We start from the raw sequence: 17782 nt of genomic DNA, 5'->3' as shown, positions 1-17782 counted from the left end.
AAGAAGATACAGTTCACAATTTATGTCGTCCTATTAAGACAATAGAACTGAAGAAAAAAAAGGGAATAGAACTGTATTTTATTAGGAATTCTCTAAGGATTCAAGGCAATGCATTTGAAAACCATGTCTTTTCTAGGACTGGACAGTGTCACTGATCGTGTTTTGCTCAAAGACATAGTGTTTCTCCTCACATTGTTTTTCAAGGACAGGAAATGGGCTAAGGATGTAGAACATTTTCTTTTTTTTTTTTTTAAAGATCTTATTTACTTATTCATGAGAGACAGAGAGAGAGAGAGGCAGAGACACAGGCAGAGGGAGAAACAGGCTCCATGCAGGGAGCCTGACGCTGGACTCGATTCCAGGTCTCCAGGATCACACCCTGGGCTGAAGATGGTGCTAAACCGCTGAGCCAACCGGGCTGCCCGAACATTTTCTCTTTAATGGCTTTTGACATTTTAGTTTTGGAGACCTTGGTGTTTTTGATCAAGCTTTTATGATTTACTCTTGGTTTTAAACCCAGTAATCCAAATTTTTCTTAAATAAACTCAGTCTTTAATAAAAGTATCCAGAGGTGATTTTACGTTCTTAAGGTACTTTTGTTGGAGAAATACGAATCTATTTTTCCATCTCCCAACTCTTTGTCAATTCATTTCTTTAGTTGGCTTCCAAGATTATATATTAGAATTATATAATTCAATGGAAATTCTTATTTGTTTTCTTTTTGACTTATTTCTTTGTAAATAGGTAGTTCAAGTTCCACAGTGCTTTTAGTAATTACTATGTTTTTTATTGTAAGTTTACCCCCCATTTTTTTTTTTTTTAAGTCAGCTCTGTGCCCAACGTGGGACTTGAAGTCATGACCCTGAGATCAAGAATTGCATGTTCTTCCGACTGAGCCAGCCAGGTGTCCCTGCCCCAGATATTTTTTTTAGTATTTTCTGGAAGGGACTACTGGGTGGTTCTGTGGTTGAGTGTCTACCTTTGGCTCAGGGGTTGATCCCAGAAACCGGCAATCGAGTCTCACATCAGGCTCCCTGCATGGAGCCTGCTTCTCTCTCTGCCTGGGTCTCTGCCTCTCTCTGTGTGTCTCTCATGAATAAATAAACATCTTTGAAAAAAAAAATTATTTTCTGGGAATATATTTTCTAGTTCTGCCGAGTAGAAATATCATATGAGCTACATACTTAAATTTTTCCAGTACCCATGTTTGGAAAAGTTTTCAATTAGCAATAATTGCGCCTCAGATAAACCTCATTGGCTACAATACTGCCACTGCGCAAAGCTTCCAGTACCCATGTTAAAAAAAATTAGAAACATGAAAGTAATTTTAATATTTTTATTTGATCTGATATATCCAAAATATTACAGTTTCAGTATCTAATCAGTATACGGATTATTTATGAGAAATTTTACATTCTTTATTTTTGTGTGGTACTTTTTTTAATTATTGAATTATAGTTGGCACTTAGTATTTCGTAAGTTTCAGGTGTACAACAGTGATTTGACAACTCTATGTTATGCTGTGCTCACCCAAATGTAGCTACCGTTTATCACCATACATGCTATTATAATACCATTGACTATATTCTCTGAACTGTACCATTTATCCCTGTGACTTAATCATTCCATAACTGGAAATCTGTACCTCTTAATTTCTTTACCCTTTTCTGCCCATCCCCACTACTGCCCCCCCCCTTTATTTTAAAGATTTTATTTATTTATTCATTCATTCATGAGGGAGACAGAGAGAGGCAGAGACATAAGCAGAGGGAGAAGCAGGCTCCTCACAAGGAGCCTAATGCAGGACTCCATCCCAGGACCCCGGGATCATGCCCTGAGCCAAAGGCAGACGCTCAACCACTGAGCCACCCAGGTGTTCCCCCACCCACCCACCTCTTTTAACCACCAGTTTGTTCTCTGTATTTAGGGGTCTGTTTTTCTTTTTTTAATGTGGTACTTTTTTTATGTGATATCGTCCTTTGAAATCTACCTTGTAGTTTGTACATGTTATACACTGCAGTGTATCTCAGTTCAGAGATGGCCGATTTCAAGTGCTTAATAGTGACATGTAGCTAGTGACTGCTCTATTGGAAGGTAGACAGCCATTTGTTTGATAGGTAAGTGTCAGAAGTTGAGCTTATTACTGAGAAAGTATCAATGCAAAGTGATACAGGGTTGGTTACTGAAAGGTTGCAGAGTGAAGTCTGTGTAATTATTAAAGAGGCAAAATAAGTTGTAATATACTAGTGTTTGTGATGCCAAAAATATATTTTCTCTTTTACTTTATCTTGCATGACATTATTGCTGGGTATTTTTTTTTTAAGATTTTATTTGTTTATTCATGAGAGACACAGAGAGAGAAGCAGGCTCCCTGCGGGGAGCATGATGTGGGACTCGATCGCGGGACTCCCAAGATTACGCCTGGGCTGAAGGGAGGCACTAAACTGCTGAGCCACCCAGAGATCCCCATTGCTGGATATTACTCAGCTTTACAAGTATCAGGGTTAAATATTTGTTCTTTACAAAATTTCATTTTATTTTTAATTTTGTTTTAAAAATTTATTTATGGAATCCCTGGGTGGCTCAGTGGTTTAGTGCCTGCCTTTGGCCTAGGGCACGATCCTGGAGTCCCAGGATCGAGTCCTGTGTCAGGCTACTGGCATGGAGCCTGCTTCTCCCTCTGCCTGTGTCTCTGCCTCTCTTTCTTTGTCTATCATGAATAAATAAATAAATCTTTAAAAAAATTAGTTATTTATTCATGAGAGAGACCGAGAGAAGCAGAGACATAGACCAGGTGATAAGCAGGCTCCTGTGCAGGGAGCCTGATGTGGGCCTCCATCCTGGACCTGGGGTCACACCCTGAGCTAAAGGCAGATGCTCAATGCTGAGGCACCCAGGTGTCCCTTTTTATAAAATTTTAAATTATAACTAGGGTTTTTAGTATATTGAACAAACGAGAAACTTGAGATTTGTGCATGTTATTTATTAATGGTTTGCTCCAGAAATTTATTAAGAATTTTATTTTTCACTAAGGTTTAATGATAGAGAAAATTAAAGTTTATAACACTGTTTTGTCTTTTTACTGGAAGGTTTCTATGATCAGAGATATTCGAGAGAGGGAGATTCGGATTTATACAGATGCAGGCCGTATTTGTAGGCCACTTCTGATTGTAGAAAAACAAAAACTACTTTTGAAGAAGAGACACATTGATCAATTGAAAGAGAGAGAATATAACAACTACAGGTAAGAACATTTGAGAAGAGAAAAAAATTGAGATTTAGTTCACATACCATAAAATTAACCATTTTAAAGTATACAGTTCAGTGGTTTTTAGTATATTCATAAGATCCTGCATCTCTCACCACTACCTAATTCCAGAACACTTTCATTGCTCCAGAAGGAAAGTATTTGTTTTTTTTAATTTTTGTCATTAAGTAAGGGACTTGTAGAGTTTGAAGAATAAAGTCCTTATGACATGTTATCAAATAATAAATAGCATATAATATAAATTTATATATGTTACGTGTAACAGTCATTTAATAAGATGAACCTGCTTTAAAATTTATTTTTTATTGTAAAAATATTTCAAACAGTATATATAATAAAAATACTTAAAAGCCCCCAATTTGTATTTTCCTCTTAAAAAGTAATTACATGGGATGCCTGGGTGGCTCAGCAGTTGAGCATCTGCCTTTGGCTCAAGGCATGATCCTGGAGTCCTGGGATCAAGTCCCACATCAGGCTCCCTGAATGGAGCCTGCTTTTCCTGCCTGTGTGTCTGCCTCTCTGTGTGTGTGTCTCATGAATAAATAAATAAAATCTTAAAAAAAATAATTACATAACCTATACGTATACATCCACAAATAATTCGATTTATTATTATTTTTTAAAAAAATGTTTATTTGACAGAGAGAAAGAGAACACAAGCAGAGGGAGCAGCAGGCAGTGGGAGAGGGAGAAGCAGGCTCCCCGTTGAGCAAGGAGCCTGACACGGGACTCGATCTGGGACCCTGGGATCATGACCTGAACCGAAGGCAAACACTTAACTGAGCCACCCAGGCACTCCTATTTTTTTTTTTTAATTTTTATTTTTGAGTAATCACTACAACAGTGTGGGGCTCAAACTCAACAATCCCAAGGTTAAGAGTCACATGCTGCACTGACTGAGCCAGCCTTCCCCTAAATAGTTCCTTTCAGGACAAAGCATTACAAACTAATGGTAATATTGACAGAACTATACTTCATGTGTATTGTTTAGTAAATTGATTTTTTTCCCCACTATTAACAATAATAGACCTATTTTGGAACTCTATCTGTATATGTAGATATAGGAATACTTTTTTTTTTTTTTTTTGGAATACTCTGTTAACTAGGAAGTTTATTTAAAATAATTCAGTAAATAAGGAAATAAAGCGAGTTCTTCTTTTTTAGTTGGCAGGATCTTGTGGCCAGTGGGGTAGTAGAATATATTGATACTCTGGAAGAAGAAACCGTAATGCTTGCAATGACTCCAGATGATTTACAGGAAAAAGAAGTAGCTTATTGTTCCACATATACACACTGTGAGATTCATCCATCAATGATTCTTGGTGTCTGTGCATCTATTATTCCCTTTCCTGATCATAACCAGGTTGGTAGGAGTTTTTAACTTCTGGTTTGTGAGAAATTGGGGGAAGTAGAAAAATGATTAATCTAGTTTTTCCTAAAGAAAAGCATGTTGATGAAAGGACTGTGAACTCCTAGAGAATCTGCATTTAATAGACTTATTTTCTTTTTTCGCTGAAGCCATAGTTGGATTAGAAGCCATAGTTGATTATTCCAAATGCTTATCACTTATCTTTGAGAAAACATAACTTTTATCAACCATATTACTGATTTACATAGCACCCTGTAAAGTTTGTTCCTTCAGAAGTAAATTTTTTTAAAAAAGATTATTTATTTATTTGAGGAAAAGAGAAAAGAGAGTGCAAGCATGAGGAGCAGCAGGCAAAGGGAGAGGGAGAAGCAGGCCTCCTGAGGAGCAGGGAGCCTCATGCAAGTCTTCATCCCAGAACCCTGGGATCATGACCTGAGCCAAAGGCAGACACTTAACTGACCCATCCAGGTGCCCCAGAAGCAATTAAATTTTCATTGATTCTGTTTTTCATTTCTACCTTTAGTCCCCTAGAAACACATATCAGTCTGCTATGGGTAAGCAGGCTATGGGAGTTTATATCACCAACTTCCATGTTCGTATGGATACACTGGCCCATGTTCTGTATTATCCTCAAAAACCGCTTGTGACTACACGGTCAATGGAATATCTACGATTTAGAGAGCTTCCAGCAGGTATGTTCAGTTTTGCCCTTTAGTTTTTAAGATCCTGTCATGCTTAAGGCACTTCTGGGTGCTTGGGAGGGTTAATAAAATACATATGACACAGCATCTCTTCTCTCAGAATTATAATGTGGGAAACAACACAAATAATAAAGAGATAGATATGTGGTAAGTGTTAGGGTGAGGTACAGGAAATGATTGAATCCTATTGGAAATCTAGAGCCAGTTTCACAAGAGAGGTGGCATTTTAGACTAGTGTAAAGTTGGTGAAAGAGTATTTGAATTTGAGAGATGGGTTGAGGAAGGGCTTAGATACATGAATGTATGAGATATGGGAAAAGTTAGTAGTAGTCCTGACACTCTAGTATGACTGGAGTATAAGTGCACAGGAATGAACCTTGGTCTCACAATGTCGAGAGAACAGATTGAATTTGGAGAATGACACCCATCTGGCCTTTTGGAGCAAGGAAGTAATACAATTAGAAATTTATTTTAGGAATATCATTCTGATAGTTGATACAGATTACAGTCAGGAATGGTATTGGAGGAGATAATTTAGAGGCTTTTTCAGTGGTCTCAGGATTTGTAAGGTCTTTAAGAAATGAAGAGTAGGAGGTGAGTGCCCGTTGGAATACCCATGATGGACTTGATTAATTGGTTGTGGAGTGATGAAGGGAGAGAAGATAGGAATTGGAAATACGTTGCTACTTGTGGCTTGGGTGATCAAGAAGAGAGGGGTACTATTAATAGGATTGGGAATACAGAAGGAGGATGTTTTAGAGGTAAAATAATAAGTTCAGTTTTCAGCATGTTGGTTTTGAGTTGTTGCCATAACTGAGAAAAGAATTTTTTTTTTTAAAGATTTTATTTATTCATGAGAGACAGAGAGAAGCAGAGGCACAGACAGAGAGAAGCAGGCTCCTCTCAGGGAGCCCGTGTGGGACTTGATCCTGGGACTGGGATCACACCCCAAGCCAAAGGCAGAGATGCTCAACTGCTGAGCCACCCAGGTGTCCCGAGAAAAGATTTTCTAATAGTTGCAAATGTGATTTGGAAGAAGGTCAAATTTAGAGCTGTGAGGTTTTTGATATATTAGTGATAATTCTAGATTACCATGAAATTACTGAGGGGAATTTCAAAGTGTGAATAAAGCCAGAGACCGAACTTTAGTTACCAGGAAAAGAATTTAGGAGAACAGATTTGAGATGTAACTGATAGGAGAATCAGGAGTTTACAGATTTGTAAGAGGGAGACTGGACAACAGGTAAGATGGTGCAGAGACGTCTAAAGGGTAGGGGAATATTTATCAAGGCAGCAAAGTTCTATGGCGTAATTGTCTTCTTACCTTACTATTAATAGTATTTTGGCTTTAACTGTGGGTAATGTTATTTATTTGTAACATTATCTATATAATGTTATATAGAATTTTGCTTTGTAAATGGTGGCCTTAAATTAACTATACTAGAAAATCTAACATTTTGATAGTAAATTCTCACAGGTTAGAGTGGTTTATTTTCAAAGTCCTCCACAAGGGGTTACTCTTGACTAGGAAAACACAATCTGTTAGGTTTTTCTACAGTGTGCTCCTATCTTTGGGGGATGCTTGCACTGTTGTGTTTTTCTTCAATATTTAGATAATAGTTTATGACTAGAGAAGAAAAGAAATACAGGTAAAAGGTTAGATTTGAAGTAAAATGTTCTTTTGGTAACTGGTTTGAAGTGGTGAAGTCATGGCTGGTAGGGACTACACATACTTTTCAGTTCTGTTTTTGCTTCAAGATTTAATCACATTGTTTATTCTAAAAACCGTATTTGGAGATAATTTCAAACGGATAGGAAAGTTGTGAGACCAGTACAAAGAACTTCTGTATACTTTTCATCTAGTTCCCTAGTTCATATCTTACCACATTTGTCTTATTCTTTCCCTTTCTCTTCCTGAATCATTGGAGAGTAAGTTATAGACATGAAGCCACATCACTTTTTAATTCTTCAGTGAATGTTTCCTAAAAACAAAGATCTTCTCAATAGTACCACAGTCAAAATCAGGAGTTTAACATGGATATCCATCTAGTGAGCAGTCCCTAGTTCATTTTGCCATTCTAGATATTGTCCTTCATGGTTCTAGGCTCTAATCCAGGATTGTGCATTGCATTTAGTTGCATGTTTCCTTAGTTTCCTCAGTGTGGAACAGTTCTTTAGTTTTTCCTTGTCTCATGACCTTGACGTTTTTGAAGCGTTCAGGCAAAGTTATGCTTTGTCTTCTCAGTTTGGCTTTGGCTGTTGTTTCCCCATGATTGTATGCAGGTTAGGGTTAGTATGAATTTTTGGCAGGACCAGCAAAGAAGTAATACTGTATTCTTATTGCATCATATCAGGAGGCACATGCTGTCTATATGTACCAATAGTGACTTTTAACTATTCATGTGATTAAGATGATGTCTGCCAGATTTCTCCACTTTCTGTTAATTAAAAGTATTTTGTACTAAGTTGTGTTTTGGGAAGAGATACTTTGAGATGATGTAAATATTCTGTTCCTTGTCAAATTTTCAGCCATTAGTGTGTAGCATGATTGTTGTCAAATGGTGATTTTCTGATTCCATCATTCCTTCCATTTTGATGCTAAAATTGTTCCAGAGTTTGCAGTGGGAACAACTTGAAGTTGACTCCTGATAGGTCCCTTATCTTTCTTTATGCACTTCATTGTATTTTGTGCTTTCTCTAAACCTGGACTCATCAGTTTCTTTCAGTGAAGGAATAATATGTGGAAACCAGAATGTGGGTGCTAAGTGTGCTTTTTTGCTATTAGAATATCATTGTTTCTCAGCTAATAACGTAGCAAAATGCATATGCACATACTGCTCCCACAACTTTGTCTATTTTTATGATTCTGTATGTTAAGTAACACAGGTTCACACAAGCCTCTTCCATCCCAGTCCAACACGCGAGAGTGTTTATTTTAGAACTCCATTTTCTGATAAGGAGAAATCTGGCTCCTGCTGACTTCAGTGTATTTATTTATTTGCTCATTCTATTGATATAACCAATCTCTTGACCTCCTGGCTGAATTATTGACCCTGGCTTTGTCTAACATGCCAGCTGCATTGGCCAAATTCTGAGCCCTGACTGACGGATTCGGGCTAATCAAGTTATCTTAAAGAATGTCTTCTTGATGAGTATTATTCTTGTAGGGGTATCAAACACTATCAAGGTAATAGTATACTATTACCTTAGTTGACATCTTCTGGGAGCAAAGATGCTTGTGACAGAATTTCATCTTAGCGTGTGTGCAAGGATTGCACAGCTTTATTTATTTAGAGAGAGAGCAAGTGAGTAGGGGGAGGGGCAGAGAGAGAGCGAGAAGGGGAGAGAGAGAGAGAATCCTGAAGCTGACTTCCCCTGAGTTTTGAGCCAGACTCAGGACTTGATCCCAGGACCCTGAGGTTATGACCTGAGTTGAAATCAAGAGTAGCTACTCAATGACTGAGCCACCCAAGCACCCCATAGCTCACAGATATTTTTATCAAAGTTACTAATATTTATTGAGCATTGAATTTGAAACACCGTCCAAAGGTTTTTTACATATGTTATTTCTAAACATCATAAAAACATTTTGATATTTTTTTCACCTGCAAAATGAGACTAATAGTACCTGCCTCATAAAGCTTTTGTGATGATTAAATGGTTAAATCCATTTAAAACTGATGGCTGAGTGCCTGGCAGATAGTAAAGGAGGAATAAATGTCAAATGATTAGAGATAGTGGTAGTTATATTATCTCTGTTTTACAACTGTGGAGACAGGATCCAAAAGGTTAAGTTATTTGCCCAGAGTTAAACAACTTAAGAACTATAAATTCAGAATTAAACTGGCCTGTTTTTCCTTTTTGACCAAACGTAGACCTTTTCCTCCCATCTCTCTTTCTGGTGCCTTTTGCTCTTCACTACATTGCATCTTGATTTGGGGCTTTTAAGAAAAAAACTATTAGAAGCATACTTAAATTCATGTTTTTATTTTTTATTATTATTATTTTTTAAAGATCTTATTTATTTATTCATGAGAGACACAGAGAGCGACAGAGACACAGGCAGAAGGAGAAGCAGGCTCCATGCAGGGAGCCCGATGTGGGATTCGATCCCAGGATCTGGGATTACGCCCTGAACCGAAGGCAGACGCTCAACCGCTGAGCCACCCAGGCGTCCCAAGTTCATGTTTTTAGCTAAATTTAGCTGATCTCTCAGACTTGCCCAGATAGATTGGATAAAGGTAGGATGGAAGGGACTATCTTCTGGGCTCCAGTTGATGTAGTATATATAGGTGATCCAGGGATTGTCACATGAAAGCAGGAAAGCCTCACAAGGCCAAGACAGTTGAACACCTATAGGCTATATCATCTGGGAAAAGGTGCAGGACATAGGTATAGGTGGTTCTCCACCAAAATGTAAGGACATGCCGGAGAAGTCTTGCCTGTTTCATGTACCACAGATGTGATCTATGTCCTACTACTGGCTTTTTATGTGTTTTCCTTGCATTATGCTGCTTAATCATTTGTGAAGTTTTTTAAAATTCTTCTAGCTCCCCCAAAGAGTCCACACAAAATGATGGTGACCGGTGTGAATGCTACTAAAGATTTCCTAGAGCAAATCATTTAGATTTCGGGAGGAGTTTTCATTGCATACCTGAGAAGTGACTGTTTATTGGACTTTTCTGATTCTCTGAAGGCCTTGCTACTACTGGGGTTTTTCCTTGGAGAATATCAGAGTCCTTTCCTCCTCAAGGAGAGCATATTAGATCTAAATTCAAATATACAAACTCATCAAGGTGCTCAGAACAAATACCCTCTTGTTAGTATGATTGTTCTTTAGAGAGCAGTCAAGGTTATATTTAGCATAAAATGTTTAGTGTTATCTTTTAAACAGGGCTTGCAGCCTGTAATTCCTACAGGTTTAGGCAGGATTGGTGAGTTAGAGGTTTACCTTTCCACTTATCTGTATTCAGCTTCAGCTATGGTTGTGATGTGTATAAATGGGCCCAGTGATGCCAGATCTGATTTTTAAAGAAAAGTTTAAAATCTAAGTTTTTAGGTAAATTTACTTTTTAAAGTGTTAAAAATGAATTCAAGTTAAAAACAAAACTCTGGGGCAGCCCTTGTGGCTCAGCGGTTTAGCGCCGCCTGCAGCCCAGGGTGTGATCCTGGAGACCCTGGATCGAGTCCCACGTCGGGCTCTGCATGGTGCCTGCTTCTGTCTCTGCCTCTCTCTCTCTGTCTTTCTCTCTCTCTCTGTCTCTATGAATAAATAAAATCTTTAAAATAAAATTAAAAAAAAAAAAAAAAACAAAAAACTCTGGAGCAGCCCGGGTGGCTCAGTGGTTTAGTGCCACCTTCAGCCCAGGGCGTGATCCTGGAGACCTGGGATCAAGTCCCATGTCAGGCTCCCTGCATGGAGCCTGCTTCTCCCTTTGCCTGCCTGCCTGCCTGCCTGTCTGTCTCTCTCTCCCTCTCTTCTTCCCCCTCCCTCTCCCTTCCTTTCTCTCTCTCTCATGAATAAATCAATAAAATCTTTAAAAAAATAAAAAACTCTAGGGGCACCTAGTTGGCTTAGTTGGAGGAGTGTATGACTCTTGATCTCAGGGTTGTGAGTTCCAGTCACATGTTAGGTATAGAGATTCCTTAAGTATTTTTTTTTAAAGATTTTTATTTATTTATTTATTCATGAGAGACAGAGAGAGAGGCAGAGACACAGGCAGAGGGAGAAGCAGGCTCCATGCAGGGAGCCCGACATGGGACTCGGATCCCAGATCTCCAGGATCAGGCCCTGGGCTGAAGGTGGCGCTAAACTGCTGAGCCACCCAGGTTGCCCCTCCTTAAGTATATTTTAAAAGTATGGCAAGATTGAAACTATAGAAGTTATGGAAGACAGGAAGAGATGGAAAAAAAAAAGGATTTGCTTTTGTAACTTTGAATGATCATTGATACAATTGACAAAATTATTGTTCAGAAATACCATACTATTAATGGGCATAATAGTGAAGTGAAAAAGGCCCTTTCTAAGCAAGAAATGCAGTCTGCTGGATCACAAAGAGGTTGTAGAGGTGGATCTGGCTACTTTATGGATCACAGAAGAAACTTCGGTGGAAGAGGAGGCTGTGGTGGTGGAGGTATTGGCAGTAGAGGTAGTTATGGAGGGTGGTGGCAATGATAGTGGTGGTCTTGATTGTAACAGTAGAGGAAGCTATGGTGTGGTGGTGGAAGATACAGGGGTTACAGTGAAGGAGGAAATTTTGGAGGATGTAACTATGCTGGTGGTGGGAACCTAGTGATTTTGTAAATTAGAGTGGACAACAGCAATTAAATTATGGACCTGTGAAGGGGGGCAGTTTTGGTGAAGAAACTTGGGTAGTCCCTATGGTGGTGGTTATGGATCTGGTGGTGGAAGTGGTGGATATGAGCAGAAGATTCTAAAAGAACTCAGAAGAAAAGGGCTACAGTTCTTAGCAGGAGAGTTAGTTGGTCAGGAAAGCTGCAGGTTACTTTGAAATAGTCGTCTGTAAAAGTCTGCCGTAGGAGAAATGATGATCCATAGTCAGAAAAGTTACCAGAGCTTAAATAGAAAACATTTCTTGTTCAGGATGGTTATAGCCACAGTTTTCAAAACATGCAGCTCTTGCTTAATGCGATGTAGTGTCAATTAGACTTTTTTTTTTTTTTTTAAGATTTTAAGTAATCTCATCATGGGGGCTTGACCCAGTAGAGTTGCTTGCTCTACTGACTGAGCTAGCCAGGTGCCCCTAGATGTGTATTCCTGAGGTCTTTTATCTGTTGTAGCTTTGTCTTTTTCATTATATCATGTATATTGTCCTGTCAATTGCAGTAGTGGTACCAGGAATAAAAAATTTAAGGAATTTTTAACTTTTTAAAAATAAATAAAAGAAAGTTTTTCTTTGTTTCCCAGATGAAGCTTTAATGTATGCTCTTACATGCACTACAGGTATCAACTCCATTGTGGCCATTGCATCATACACTGGATATAACCAAGAAGACTCTGTTATCATGAATCGTTCAGCTGTAGACAGAGGCTTTTTCAGGTCAGCTATTTACAACAGTTGTCAAAACACAGATACAGTGCAAAAATTAATACTTTAATCAAAAAAGTTTTTAAAAAAATAGATTTGGCTTGTATGTATCCAAACTTTTTGGTGGTTTTGAAAGTCAGGCTAGAAGAAAAAATGATCTGACAGCCGAGAAGTTTTTCTGTTACGATATTTACTCTTTTGCCTCCATTCATGAAGCTCTGTGTACATACTGGCCAGTACGTACTGTTGTATAGATAGCTGTATAGAGTTCAGTGTGGCGAAATCAATGCCCTGCTCCAGAAAACAGGCCCAGTTGGTTCATGGTCAGGAATGACTGAAGGAATGACACTATTTCCTGTGTCTCAGGATTTTCAAATGCTAATATTTTGAGGTCGCCACCCTCTACTCTTTTTTGGTAAGCAAATACATGTTTGCAATTATAATACAGAAATGTCTAAAGAAATAAACCTATTAATCTTAGGACCCACAAATAACTATTAAAATTATAGTATTTTTTCAGTCTTTATTATTATTTTTTTTTAAATTTTTTTATTTATTTATGATAGTCACAGAGAGAGAGAGAGAGAGAGGCAGAGACACAGACAGAGGGAGAAGCAGGCTCCGTGCACCGGGAGCCCGACGTGGGATTCGATCCCGGGTCTCCAGGATCGTGCCCTGGGCCAAAGGCAGGCGTCAAACCGCTGCGCCACCCAGAGGTCCCTCAGTCTTTATTATTCTTATGCTTTAGTTATTTTATTGACAATCCCAGATACATGGCATATGAAGATTGGTTAAAAACTAGAAATTGAGAAGATGGATTTTTTCTGCATAGTGTCAGGATAGAACTAGGACCAGAGAGTGGGCATGATACCTTAATATCATAAACTTCTCACTAGAGATATTGGAGCAGATCCTGAATGACCTTCTCTGGGGTTATTAGGGAAGGGATTCTTATTTTAGGTAGGAGGTTGCAGTTGTGACCTTAGGTCCTTCCTGTTCTCACATATAATCCAGCTGTGTTAAGGTACAGATCAAATGCTACATGTGTGGCACATATAATACCATTTAAGACTTAACTTTGACTCTTAATACAGTTAACTCTTATTTTAGATTCATGGTTAAATTGTCTCCCAAATGTCAAAGTAAAAATTATTGGTATATTCTAACCTCTATTATAAAAGGAAAATAGAAGTTACCTTTACAACCATGCATTTTTAGGTCTGTCTTCTATCGATCATATAAAGAACAGGAATCTAAGAAAGGATTTGATCAAGAAGAAGTTTTTGAGAAGCCAACTCGCGAAACATGCCAGGGTAAGTGATACTGACATTTAAAATAATGGAATTTAAAGTTAACTCACCATGGTTTTCCTAATTAGTACCTCCCCCCTGCCCCCCTCCACTATTTTTAGAGCTGATATATAAGAAAATATGTGTGTTTGCCAAAAGTCTTTACACATAGGAGTTGGCTGGTTAAGATCCTTCCATCGTGGTAGATCTGCATCGAAGAGGGTATTGAGGACATCACAGAGGTCATATAATTTCATGGGATACAGTACTTCTGTACTGTGAACTTTTCACTCAGTTTATGTATTTGCATGGGAACTCCCTCCCCTCTCCACATTGTAGTGTGTCCATAATATTTGTCTAACCACCATATTTGTATACATTTAACAGATAAAGGGATACCTGGCACTTTTTTTTTTTTGTTTAGAAAACTCAAACTTATTGTCTAGTTACTATTTTCACAGACACTTAAAAACTGTGTATGCAGTGGGATGAATGGGCTGTCCCAGGGAAATGTATGCATCTGCTACAGTTTTGACTTCTAATGTATTGTGTGAAGTAAAATGTGTCTTGTTTTTTAAGTCATCTTTCTGTTATCCCATAGATATAGAGCCATTGTGGGTGGTTCTGTGTAGTAGTGAATTGATGTCCAGTGGAGTTAAGATTACATAAGATGAAATTCAAAATTTCTTTGAGAGGATGTGTGTAGAGGGCGTATTCTTTTTCTTTTCTTTCTTTTTTTTAAGATTGTTTATTTCAATGAGAGAGTGTGAGTGTAGGAGGGAGGGGCAGAAGAAGAGGGAGAGAGAAAGCCAAGCCGACTCCCCGTGGCAGAGCAGGATGCAGGGCTTGATCTCACTACCCTGAGATCAGAACTGAGCTGAAACCAAGAGTCGGATGCTTAACCGACTGCACAACCCAGGCCCTCTGAGATCAGAAGATGGCAACACCCTTATCCAAAGTCATAGACATTTTGATTTTCCAGTGTTAGTCCAGTACTTTTTTAGAATTCAGAATAGTTTGTAGGATTTGGAGTAAGAGCATTGTATTATTATTACACATAGCTCATGGTGTTAAAGATTCCTATGAACTTCTCTCTGACTTGGAACTGATTCAGGATTTGGTTTTAATCTTTTGGGGGGATTATGCGACTTTTTTTTTTTTTAATTTTATTTATTTATTAGAATGAGAGACCACAAGTTTGGGGGGGAAGGGCAGGGAGAGGAGGAGAAGCAGATTCCCTACCAGGCAGGGAGCCCATCATAGGGCTCAATCCCAGGACCCTGATGTCATGACCTGAGCCAAAGGCACTTAACCAGACTGAACCACCCGGGTGCCCCGGGTTATGTGACATTTTAAATACTTTATATAGTAGTACCATTTCAGAAAATTCTGTGTCTGTTTCCTCATAGGTATGAGGCATGCCATTTATGACAAGCTGGACGATGATGGTTTGATAGCTCCTGGAGTCCGTGTATCAGGAGATGATGTTATTATAGGCAAAACAGTCACCTTGCCTGAAAATGAAGATGAATTAGAGGGCACTAATAGACGCTATACCAAGAGAGACTGTAGCACGTTTCTTAGAACTAGTGAGACTGGCATTGTGGATCAGGTTATGGTAACTCTCAACCAGGAAGGATATAAATTTTGTAAAATAAGGGTGAGTATAGCTTTTTCATACTGCTTTTTATAAAAAGTAAACCAGTTTGACTTAACTAACCTATTTTTGTATGAATTCAGGTCCGCTCTGTTAGAATTCCACAGATCGGAGACAAATTTGCTAGTCGACATGGTCAAAAGGGTACTTGTGGTATTCAGTACAGACAAGAGGTAGGTGTCTCTTATTTCCCTCACCCTAACGCACAGTTTAACATTTTACAGAATCAAAATTTGCTTTAACTTAAAAGTGCAAAGGTGATAGAGGCTTGACTTTTTAATTTTGAGTAAGTAAATGAATAGAGCATGTTGAACAGAATTGAGGACATAGGAAACTTCAGAAAGGGGAGGATCCATTTCAGTTTCATAGTGAAGAGAGTTACTTACGTTTGTCTCCTCTAAAAAATTTCTTCCTAGGACATGCCTTTTACCTGTGAGGGTATCACCCCTGATATCATCATAAATCCCCATGCCATTCCCTCTCGCATGACTATTGGTCACTTGATTGAATGTCTTCAAGGGAAGGTAAGAAATATTCTTTAAAAATATATGTTCCAAACTGATGTTTCTTCCAAAATGATGATAGGTGATTCTCTCATATTTGAGTCAGGGTTCTTTTTTGGAAAAAAGATTGTATGATACTTACTTTCCTGCTTTTATTTATTCATATATTTTATAAAGATTTATTTATTTATTCATGAAAGACATAGAGAGAGGCAGAGACATAGGCAGAGGGAGAAAGAAACAGGCTCCCCACAGGGAGCCTGTTGCGGGACTCCATCCAGGATCCCAGGATCATGCCCTGAGCCTAACGCGGACACTCAACTGCTGGGCCACCCAGGCGTCCCACTTTCCTGCTTTTAAATTTTTTTTTTTCTTTTTCCTGCTTTTAATTTGTAAGTTGGTTATGATTGTGTATTTCTTCCCCCAGCAAAAATTTGTGAGGTTTTGGCTAAGTCATAATTTTTATTAAATTTACTATATCCGACCTCTACATATATCTATTATTATCTTTTGACTGGTTCTTTTCTGTAGATGAGGAGTTAATTCATTGGTGGTTAGTTCAGTGTGAACTTAATAATTGTATAGCTGTATTATTAGCTATATTAGTGCATCTTTCAGTAGGTTTTCCATTTTTAAGTATCTTGTTCCGGTAGAATGGATATAGCCTAACACATAGGTGACTTGGTTTGAGGGCATTAAAATGTCACTTTCTTTGAGCCATAGGAAACAGTTGGGAGTCTCATTCTTTTTGTATCTGGTTTCATGGATAGCTTCCCTTTTTGAAGGCTTATAATTGAGTTTAATTTTTTTTTAAAGATTTTTTATTTATTAGAGACACACAGAGACGGAGGGAGAGAGAGAGAGAAAGAAATAGGCAGAGGGAGAAGCAGGCTCCATGCAGGGAGCCTGACGTGGGACTCGATCCCGGGTCTCCAGGATCATGCCCTGGGCGGAAAGTGGCTCTAAACCGCTAAACCACCGGGGCTGCCCAAGTTTAATTTTTTTCAGTAAATTAGTTTGTTATAAATATTTCGTTTAAGATATTAATAAAATTAAACATAATATTACAGGTTTCCATAACATAGATTCTTAAATTCAAAATCTTCCCTGTATAGAAAGGATTTTTTAACTGAATATATTTTTATTGATAAAGACTTCTAAGGGAATACAGAAGGACCCAGCTTTTAAAGACTACTTTTTTTAAAAAAAAAAGGTATCAGCTAACAAGGGTGAAATTGGTGATGCCACTCCATTTAATGATGCTGTTAACGTGCAGAAGATTTCTAATCTGTTATCTGATTATGGCTACCATCTCAGAGGAAATGAGGTATGTTTGCTCTTACATTAGTAGTTATATCCTTTGTCGTATATGTCGTTTCATTTTTAAAAAATCAATTCTTACTGAAGTATGACAATGCTTTAAATATGTGCACAAATCATAAATGTATAGCTTGATGAACACATCTGTGTGACTGGCATCCAGATCTCAAAAATTAGAACTCTTTTAGGCCTGGATGCCCCCTCATGTATCCTTCCATTTACTACTCCCATCCGAGCCCCAAGGTAAACATTCTCTCTCTTTGTCGGCTTTCAGTTTTCATATAAATGAAATCATATGGTCTATGCATGTATTTTTAATATTTTTAAGTCTGTACTTCAAAATCTGTTTCAGGTCCTGTACAATGGTTTCACTGGTCGAAAAATCACGTCACAGATTTTTATTGGTCCCACATATTACCAGCGTTTGAAGCATATGGTGGATGATAAGATTCATTCTCGTGCCAGGGGACCTATTCAGATCCTTAATAGACAGCCCATGGAGGGTAGATCTCGGTAAGAGAGCTGCATCACCATCATTGTTATTATTAATTAACCTTTTTTAATGAAGAATGTCAAACACATACCAAAATAGAGGTAATGGTATAATGAAACCCCCCATGTGCCTC

General features: G+C 38.2%; 1 protein-coding gene and 1 pseudogene across 1 annotated transcript in view; one reads left to right on the top strand and one right to left on the bottom strand.

Annotated features, from left to right (window-relative positions):
* Positions 1 to 17782, top strand: part of POLR2B (RNA polymerase II subunit B) — a 44074-nt gene that overhangs the window by 22052 nt on the left and 4240 nt on the right. Inside the window, exons 14-23 of the mRNA XM_055339458.1 lie at positions 3090 to 3244; positions 4433 to 4631; positions 5161 to 5329; positions 12303 to 12399; positions 13606 to 13700; positions 15086 to 15336; positions 15417 to 15506; positions 15750 to 15857; positions 17050 to 17163; positions 17509 to 17669. Coding sequence (XP_055195433.1) covers positions 3090 to 3244; positions 4433 to 4631; positions 5161 to 5329; positions 12303 to 12399; positions 13606 to 13700; positions 15086 to 15336; positions 15417 to 15506; positions 15750 to 15857; positions 17050 to 17163; positions 17509 to 17669 — 1439 coding nt within the window. The remainder of the gene's footprint in view (positions 1 to 3089; positions 3245 to 4432; positions 4632 to 5160; positions 5330 to 12302; positions 12400 to 13605; positions 13701 to 15085; positions 15337 to 15416; positions 15507 to 15749; positions 15858 to 17049; positions 17164 to 17508; positions 17670 to 17782) is intronic.
* On the bottom strand, positions 1108 to 1284 carry LOC129520838 (U4 spliceosomal RNA; annotated as a pseudogene).

Source organism: Nyctereutes procyonoides, unplaced genomic scaffold, assembly GCF_905146905.1.
Source record: "Nyctereutes procyonoides isolate TBG_1078 unplaced genomic scaffold, NYPRO_anot_genome, whole genome shotgun sequence".
In the NCBI taxonomy this organism is placed as follows: Eukaryota; Metazoa; Chordata; class Mammalia; order Carnivora; family Canidae; genus Nyctereutes; species Nyctereutes procyonoides.
Note: the sequence above shows the minus strand (reverse complement) of the source record. Positions and strands in the feature narration are given on the sequence as shown.